Below are 9,308 nucleotides of genomic sequence, written 5' to 3'. Positions count from 1 at the left end.
AGCACTCTTTTTCTATTAGAAAACTATTGAAACACTTGATATGTTCTTGTGGTTTATTTTTCTTTTTCTTTTTATATATATTTTGGTATTATATATATTTATTCTTTTAATCTTTTGGTCCTGGCCAATGTCATAAATTGTAGAAATTATGGAGGTGTAGATCTTATCATGGATTGGGTCATCATATAAGTTCGAAGGTTTGCTTGAAAAGTGAGAGAGTTTGGGCATGTAACACCCATAACCCTTATTCGTTGCCGAAACAGGGTTATAGAGCATTACCGAACTTTACGGATTAAATACAAACATTTCACAACATTTAATAAACATATTCGAAACCAATCATAAATTACTCATATTGTCCCTTTTATAAGCCTTCGATACCCAAAATATGCATTTGAAATAAATCAGGACTCAACCGGAAACTCAGAGAATTTTTTCCCAAAATTTTTAAAAAAAATTATTAGGAGCAAGGGACACACGACCAGGAGACACGCCTGTGTCGTAGGCCGTGTGGGCATTCAATGTGAGGCACACAGTCGTGTCTCAGCCTGTGTCCATACCCATGTAACTCTCTGACTTGGGTCACACGGCCAACCACACGCCCATGTGCTAGGCCATGTGTAAGGTGCAAGGGTCATATCGCCAAGCCACACGCTAGTGTGCTAGGCCGTGTGCAAAAACCTGTGCATTCTGTTTCGAAATTTTAAGATACAGGAGACACACGGCCAGACCACATGCCCATGTGCTAGGCCGTGTGTCATACACGGCTGAGACGCATGCCCGTGTCTCTGCCCATGTGGACGAAAATAGGTCATTTTAAGGCCACTTTTCTCACCCATTTTGATATCAACCTATACACAACATTTCAATATATCAATACCTCCTAAGCAAACATTCAACACAAGCCAAAACAATGTTTTAAACATGACATAACATCACAATACTCATTTACCTAAACTTACCTATTTAACCGATTTCATTGATTTATCAAAATCTATTACTAATTACATACATCCAAGCATATATCAATCACAACCATACTTCAAATTAGTTCATTTCCAATCCAACCCTATACATGCCATATAAACCTAAATATACGTTGCAAAAGCTATCGGATTAGGTTGGGTAGTGTGGCTTGATGTATTGATCAGGTCTTTCGATTCTCGAAAACCTACAAAGAACATTAAACAACACAAGTAAATTTAATAAAGCTTAGTAAGTTCGTTGGTTTTTAAACATAAATCTTACCAAATATACTATAACCATTCATTTAAATAAATCACTCAATATACAATTCCTGTCAAACACAACTTCAATCGATGAATTCATTTATTTTTAGGTGAATAGCAATAATAATTTTAAATCTTTAGACATAAATTTCATATGTCACTTACCAACCTTGTCAAATCGGAGAACGTCTTACGGATATGAGTACATCATATACAGAAGCCCGAAGGCTGTACAGAAGCACACAAGTGCTAAACAGAAACCCATAAGGGTTGAACGGAAGCTCATAAGAGCTGAACAGAACCCATAAGGGTTAAGCTGAAGCTCAAAAGAGCTAAACGGAAACCCAATAAGGTTAAACTGAAACTCATATGAATTAACTGAAGCTCATGAGAACTAAACAGAAAGTAAACATGAAAGTTCGCAACAAATACTGAACCTCGGTTTACTTGGGTAATTTGTTGTCAATTGCTCCTTTGCACTGAACGACTGTACTCAATTCCGCGTTCTGTTCGTTTCGAACATTCAATTCAATTTTATAACTTTAACAATAATTTTATTTTCAACAAATAATATGAATGAATACAAAATAACATTTATCAAATTAAGATATAATATTAAATTCTAACCATATGAACTTACCTGAGTTAAATTTTGAAATTTGTAGCAGTTTAGGGACTATTCTGCTAAGTTTCCTTTTTCAAGATTATCTACGGGCTCTTGATCTAAAATATAAGATTATTCATTCATTAGCATGCATTTCAATTCTAATTCACTTCGCAATTAATAGCTTTCAATTTTTGAAATTACACAATTACCCGAACTTTTATAGTTTTTGCAATTTAGTACATCACCAATTAGCCTATCGAATGAGCTAATTTTTCTCAATTGTCAATTTATCTAAATATTCTAAACTATCATACAACCTTTGATCAACATAATTTTAGTATCAAACCCTAGTATTTAATCTTTTCACAATTTGGTTCTAAAATCAATTTCTATTCAAATCATTTGATAAAATCATCATATAACAAAATTAAAGCTCTAAATCCATGTTAATTCATCACAAACATCCAACACTCATCAATGGTAACTTTCAAAATTACCCATAAAATCAAAAACTAATGACATAGATAGTTGGACCTAATTGTAAAAGCCTTAAAAACACAAAAGTTTCAAGAAAAGAGCAAGAATTGAACTCACTTGATGTAAAATTATGAAAAACCAGCTTTTGGAGACTCTCCTATGGTGTTTTTGGCTGAGAATTATGAAGAAATTGCTAGAAACTCTTTTAATTGTTTGTTTATTTGTTTAATTTTTACAAAATTTCCAATTTTGCCCTTGTTTCACCTAATTTCATGATTTTTTCTCTGCTTACGCCGCCCCAGCCATCCTCTTTGGCATAATTTTCCCTTTAAGTCATCCCTTATTTATCACTTGAGCCATTTAATCATTATTTCTTTAATTAACAAGTTTTGCACCTTTTTCAATTTAGTCCTTTTTACTTAATTAACTATCAAAACATTAAAATTTTCTAACGAAACTTTAATACTACCTTAATGACATTACATAAATATTTATAAAAAAGATTTACAGCTCGGTTTATAAAATCTAGGTCTCGATACCTCGTTTTTAAATCCAATTAACCTAATAAATTCTTCTAAAACATAATTCACTAATTCAAATGTCTTCCTAAAATCACATTTGGCTCATAAAACACTAAATAATACAATATACGAGCTCACTTGTCAGATTTGGTGGTCTCGAACCACTATTTCCGACATCACTGAAAATCGAGTTGTTACAGGGCAAAAATATAAGCTCAAAAAATGAGATTAGACAAAAAATAAAGCCCGTTTTCTAAACGTGTCGGACTTCGGGTAGGATTTTTTAGCCCGAGGCTAACCCAAATCAATTGTTTTGCTACTATTTTGCTATTATATTGCTACTACATTGTTGTTATTGTTTGAATATTGTATAACTCTTATTTATTGTTAATTTTGTTACTATTTTTGAGGTAATTTGCTTACTAAATTGCAACTATCTTAGTGATATTTAAGCAATGTATATTTAATTTATTGGGAGACATTTATTTTAATGGTTTTAGTGTATTTGATATATTATATTTTTTAAGTTTGTTTTTATATAAAAAATAAAAAAAAACTAATACAGGTCGACCGAGTCGAGTTTAGCATTTTTAACCTGGACTGAGCTTGAGCAACATTTTAAGCTCATTTTTCAGACCAAACTCGGGTCTAAAATTTTGCATCAACTCAGCTTTAACCCGACCCGACCCGACCCAACTCATAATCAGATCTAGATACATATAAGTTCACTCTATTATAGGTATGAGTCAAATTAGTCTTTTATTATTATATGAATTAATTTAATCCATTCAAATATGCTAAAGTAAACTTTTACAACTAAAAAAATTCACATAAAGTTTTTTTTTTCAATTAATAAAAGAAAATTCAGTTAAAATATATTTTTATTTGATTTTTTAATAATAAAGAAGGACTAAATTGATTCATGAGAAAAGCTAATTTAAGATAATTTCATCTATTTCAATCAGGGGGAGACCTTCACCCACCATACACAGACACAGTGGCAACAATCATGATTCAAAGCTTCAAATTTCATCCACGTCTATTTAAAAGAAACCCAGACATCACAATTACAACTTGGGGGAGTATCCGTTACTGTCTGGTTAAAGAGGAGAGACAGATGAATGGTGTCACAAGTGGTACTACTTTGTTAGACAAAGACAACATCATAATTAAGGAAAGCATGATGAACCTCATTTGACTTTGAATTTCGATGACTGGTCTTTGGCAACGGAACTTGTTAACTTGCTCTCACTTTTTTTTCTGCAACTTCTCTACTTTATTTCCTTGTCTGCAACCTGAGGAGTTATTATATATAAATAAACTAATGAAATAAAAAGCTGTCATTTGATTCTGAACATGCTGACAAGATACTAAGAAATGAGAGCTTAACAAAAAGTGACCCTACTTTTCTTCAACGGACCAATGGTAACCATTCAAATCACTCTTCTTTTTTTTTGTTCATTTATATCTATATGGTGCACATGGGGGTTGTGCTGTAAGCTGCTGAATCACTGAAATTGGCATCCAATATGTTTGCAGGGAAGGGGGGAGAGAGACGGTGGAATTTGAACCCATGACGTACCAATGAAATACATATATAGGTGAAGAAACTTGCTAGCATGTGGATGCCTGCTCTGCACTGCATTCATATCAGAAATTGAGATGCATAATATGGGATGGGATGGGATGGGGCCATGTACTGGATTGCATTTCCTTTTTTCTCCTCCATATAATATTATTAGTACTAGAGTTATATTATTATGACACAGATAAATAGAGGTAATTGGGAGAATGAAATAAAATGGGTGGAGCCCGAGGAGGTCTTTGGAAACCGCAAGGGAGGGGGGAGGGGCAGGATGGGCATGGGCCAAGAATCGAGCTGAATGTTTGTCAGTTGTCACCAAGGTGGAATGCCTACAAAATATATAAAGTTTGATGCCTTTTGTTGGGGTTTTGTTTTTTTATATATTACTTGATAGAAAGAATTGGGGAGGGTTAAGCAACTTGGTTATTAGAGATTACTCGGTCTTCCACAACATTTCAAGTTCCAACTTTAAATCGCTTGTATATATGATTTCTTAGTGTCTGCAAGGGTATATATTATTTATTAGACTACCAAATAATATGCCATACTCATTACTACATCCATCTAACTAAAATCTAAAGCTTGTCCTTTCAAAGGAAGTTGGTACTCTAAAAACATGTGATGATATCCCATCCTTGTTTAATTTCCATCGACACATTGAATTAATGTGAACAATGAGGAAGGGACAACTGCATTTACCAGTCATCAATCGATTAAAAATTGTGAAAATTTGTTTCTGACTAATTACTTGAATTAATCGCTTAACTAAAATTAATATTATATATTATATATTTATAAGCCCAACATATTATATTATATATAAGCCCAATGCATGACCAAATTGATCAATAGTTCAAATAAAAAATATTATGAAAAATAAAACAATTAACAAAAGTTTAAAACCTACCGTTACTTTACATGCTATGTTATTAACTTAATGTTGCCGTTATGTTATTTAAAATTAAAGAAAACGAGCATTAACATTGACATTGTTTTTTTTTTTGGTTATGCTTTAAACTTGTTTAATCAAAAGGGAAAAAAACATAAATAAATTTCAGTTAACTTGATTTACTGCCCAAATAAGCCAAAGTTAATTTGGTTTGGTTAATGAATTTCAAAAAAAAAATTAGATTAATAGTTAAGATTTTTAAAATTTCAATTAGTTAACATCTCCTAAATTGAAAATGATGTGAAACACTTATATTTCAAAATCTACTCTCATAATGTAAGATTCATGACCTCTTATCGGCATCCTCCTCACTACAACAAAAGTCCACATGGTAAATCGCTAGTACCTAAACCCTCACACCAAATGTCACAATCCCCATCAACATTACCTAAGGGGTTTGTCCACAAAGACCCCTCATTTGTTGAATACGGTATGAACACTTGTATCCCAACAATAATTGGAGTATGTAGCCCCTATAGGATTCATGGCTCCTATCTAAAACCATCGCAAAATTTAGTGCAAAGTCGCAAAAGTGAAAAAAAAAAAAGATGAATCGGCATGCTCACATTCTCCGAACACACCATGAACAAAGAGATAAGACATTACACACAAAATTGATCCCTCTTAGCTCAGCTCAACTCAACTCAACTCCCCCTAGAGAGTATCTAAAATGTTATCAAGTCTTTTTGGAGAGTGAAAACCTCATAAAACCACAGTAGCATCTCTTCAATTGATTGCGTTGCAGTTAGGGTACCATCATACTTTTTTTTTTGGGAATGGGTACCATCATACTTACAACCAAGTTTTTTTTTGTCTCTCGTACCTTAATGCACTACACATCTGCCCCAGCAACAGTTTTACCTCTGCGAGACCGCTTCCTTTTCCTCTTGTTCTCACCATTGCCATCATCACCCTTAACTTCCTGCAAAGAGACTTCGATATCAAATAGTGCATGACAGCAAAATTTAGCTTTCATTCCAGTGCTCAACTTAATAGATTACTAATGCTGCAGGAGGCTGGATTATTTGACTCAATTCCTAAGACAAAGGTAAATACATTTGAAAAAGAGACTAAAACAAGTTTACCTTCCCAGATGCACGATTCAGGTTTTCATGGCCTTTTTTCTTCTTAACTGAAAGCGGATTTGGACCCTATAAAAGTTGAGAAGAAAAAAAGTCAATCCCATGAGCTTTATGATGGCACCTTATAAGTTAAAGAAAACAGTTATATGGGAATGATATCGCAGTAGTTATACATTTTGGTCCATAAACCAGTTAATGTTAAATACTAGAATTAAGTTTCAAGATGTGATAGCACAATCTCCAAGCGACCTCATCCCTCAAATGATTACAATTATTGCATGATTTTAGCTTTTCAAACCAATGGCATGTAATGTTAGTCGGATGACATCGGTGATGGCAGTAGATGTCAAGTTTGCATAATGCATGTTCATTGACATTTTCTTATTTCCAACTAACATGTTCTAATTTCATGAAGCAAAAGCAGTTCAGGAAACTTGCATTCTCATATAAAAAATGCACAAATCATAGAAACTCCTGCAATGATTAGGTTAGAGACGTACATCGCATAAACGTGACCAAATTGGTACAACTCAGAAGATGGATATGGAAAAGTACCTTAGCTTTCTTTCTTTTAAATCGAACTCTATCCTTTACATCTCTTTCCTTCCCTGAATAATTCCTGGTATCATGTGGCTGCAACCCTGGATTGTGATGACCCAAACCTTCTTCATCACCTGAATCTTCTTCATCCGCATTTGCTGAAACACTAGTCGTCCTCTTCTCTAATGCCTTATATTCCTTCTCAGTCAAATGAAGGCGTTTTTCTTCAGAAGATTTGACAAAATCACGCTGAAACTTAGATGGTTGCTCAAGGAAAAGGGCATTTCGTAGGCCAAATATTAAAGGAACATTAGGTACCTAAGGGAAGAGAAGAACACAAAATCAGAATACAAGTTCATAGGAAAATAATAATACAAACTCCAAAAGCGAGACTGCATAACAGTATGAATGTTCAAGTTGAATGCAAAAAATGATGTCTCCTTGAAGGAAAAAGAATAGAGCAAATAGCAACTTTTGCTCCGATTCTTTATTTTCGTGATGTAGCCATGTCCAACACATCCAAAGTGCAATGATACAACACTTTAAGGACCCCCCAAAGACATGTAAAAACTAAGAAGAAAAATAAATACATCTAACACCCGGAACCAAGTCCAGCTAGCATAGAATAGCAATGCTAAGAATTTAAAAGCGAAAAAAGGGATAGAAAGTTACCTTCTGAAGTTTCTTTCGGAGATCAGCATCCTGGGTAGCAACAAAAAAGTGCTCAGAATTATTTTCTCCAATGACCTCCGCAATGCAAGCATCAGCACTGACCACCTTCTCATGATCACATCTGAATATGAGGTTCAATTACTGTTCAAACAAATTTAATTCATAGAAACAAGGCCGAACTAGGAAAATTATGCATACGGTTAACTTTCCACAAACAATTGTCAAAAAAGAAAAAAAAATTAAACAGAGAAGCCACGCCATCACAATTCAGAAGCAAAATTGATAGTACCAGTAACTTAGCCCCTGCCAGGTCGAAAAGAGAGAGAAAAAAAAAAGGGGGTTTACCTAGCAATTGCGAGTTTACGAGCTGCTTGGAAAGATGCAGACTGAGCAGCACCGAGTTTCTTCAGCTCTGCGAGAACACAGCTGAAAACCCCACACAACAAAAAAAGGGTTAGGTTTTCATATAAAAGCAATTATCTTTAGATACTCGGCCAACAAAAGGGTGGGGGTTTGAACCTGGTGGTGAAAAGCTTGACAGGTGCAGAAAGACAATTGGAGAGAGCCTTGTCAGCGGGTGTTAAGTCATTGTGAAGAAGGTGGTGCACGAAAGTTCCATCGCAAAGAACCTTGAATGGCTGCCTGAAACCGAAGCACACGCAGAAAAATCTCACTGTCTTCCGGTGACGCTTCTGCTTCTTGAATCTCATATTTACTCTTCTCCCGTGTTAAAGAAAAACTGAGAACTAGAGTAACCCACAGCGATCGGCCGGAAGTTAAGATTTCAGATTAAAGCCGCCAGGGTTCTGTAAGGGTTTTAGCTTTTACAATAATGGGTGTGTTCAGCGTAATTGAATTAACCCTCGCTTGCCTGGGTTTTGAATTTTTTTTTTATGTTTAATGAATTTAATTAAAAATGAAAAATAAATTTTGTTATTGTTTGTTTATATTTTCCGTAATATAAATGGGCTTGTGTTTTAAATATTATTGTTTGCGTAAAAATTATTATTGTTTGTATTTTTTCCACATACAGATTTCAATTTTATTTTTAAATTGTTCAACTAAGCCCTATCGAGAACTTGTTATAAGAAAGAGGAATCTCGTGTAAATATCATAGAATAAGGTTTGATCGGGGACTCCAATATTCTCATTCCAAAAATATAAAGTTCGAAACAGTTGAGAATTTTTTGAAGATTTAATGCAGTTATTAATTCATGATCTAACATTTACAGGATGAAAACTTCATTCTCGATTCTACAAGAATTTTTATAAAAATCTTTCATTTGCTTCTCTTCGATGTAAGTTTTATTTTCCTATAATGTATCCTAATTTTTGCCTAATTCTTCCGATGATGATCAATTCAACTTCTTATAAAAAAAATATAGCCTGGTTATATTTCATCTCTTCAACGAGTTTAGTAATGAGTATAATGGTCTTATTATTTTGATGGAGACAAGAACCTATGACTAGCTTTTCAGGAAATTTCAAAGGAACAATTTTAACAAAATCTTTTAATTTCTTATTTTAGTAAGTGTTATCTCCTTATTTTACTAAGTGTTATCTCGATTGACATGGATATTATTGTCAAATTAGGAGAAGATGAATTCAACTAAGTTGAGTTGAAAGGCATTATCTCGAGGAAAAAG

General features: G+C 33.8%; 1 protein-coding gene across 1 annotated transcript; it reads right to left on the bottom strand.

Annotated features, from left to right (window-relative positions):
* Positions 1 to 5,593: 5,593 nt before the first annotated feature.
* Positions 5,594 to 8,534, bottom strand: LOC105802412 (uncharacterized). Its single transcript, XM_012634024.2, has 6 exons — positions 8,182 to 8,534; positions 8,008 to 8,088; positions 7,663 to 7,783; positions 7,006 to 7,308; positions 6,454 to 6,519; positions 5,594 to 6,290 (listed from the first exon to the last, which is right to left on the bottom strand). Exons 1-6 carry the CDS (start codon positions 8,370 to 8,372, stop codon positions 6,201 to 6,203), a joined length of 852 nt encoding a protein of 283 aa, XP_012489478.1. The 5' UTR covers positions 8,373 to 8,534; the 3' UTR covers positions 5,594 to 6,200.
* Positions 8,535 to 9,308: the final 774 nt, after the last annotated feature.

This window comes from Gossypium raimondii, chromosome 11, assembly GCF_025698545.1.
Source record: "Gossypium raimondii isolate GPD5lz chromosome 11, ASM2569854v1, whole genome shotgun sequence".
NCBI lineage: Eukaryota > Viridiplantae > Streptophyta > Magnoliopsida > Malvales > Malvaceae > Gossypium > Gossypium raimondii.
The sequence above is the reverse complement of the archived record's forward strand: the minus strand, read 5'-3'. Positions and strand labels throughout refer to the sequence as shown.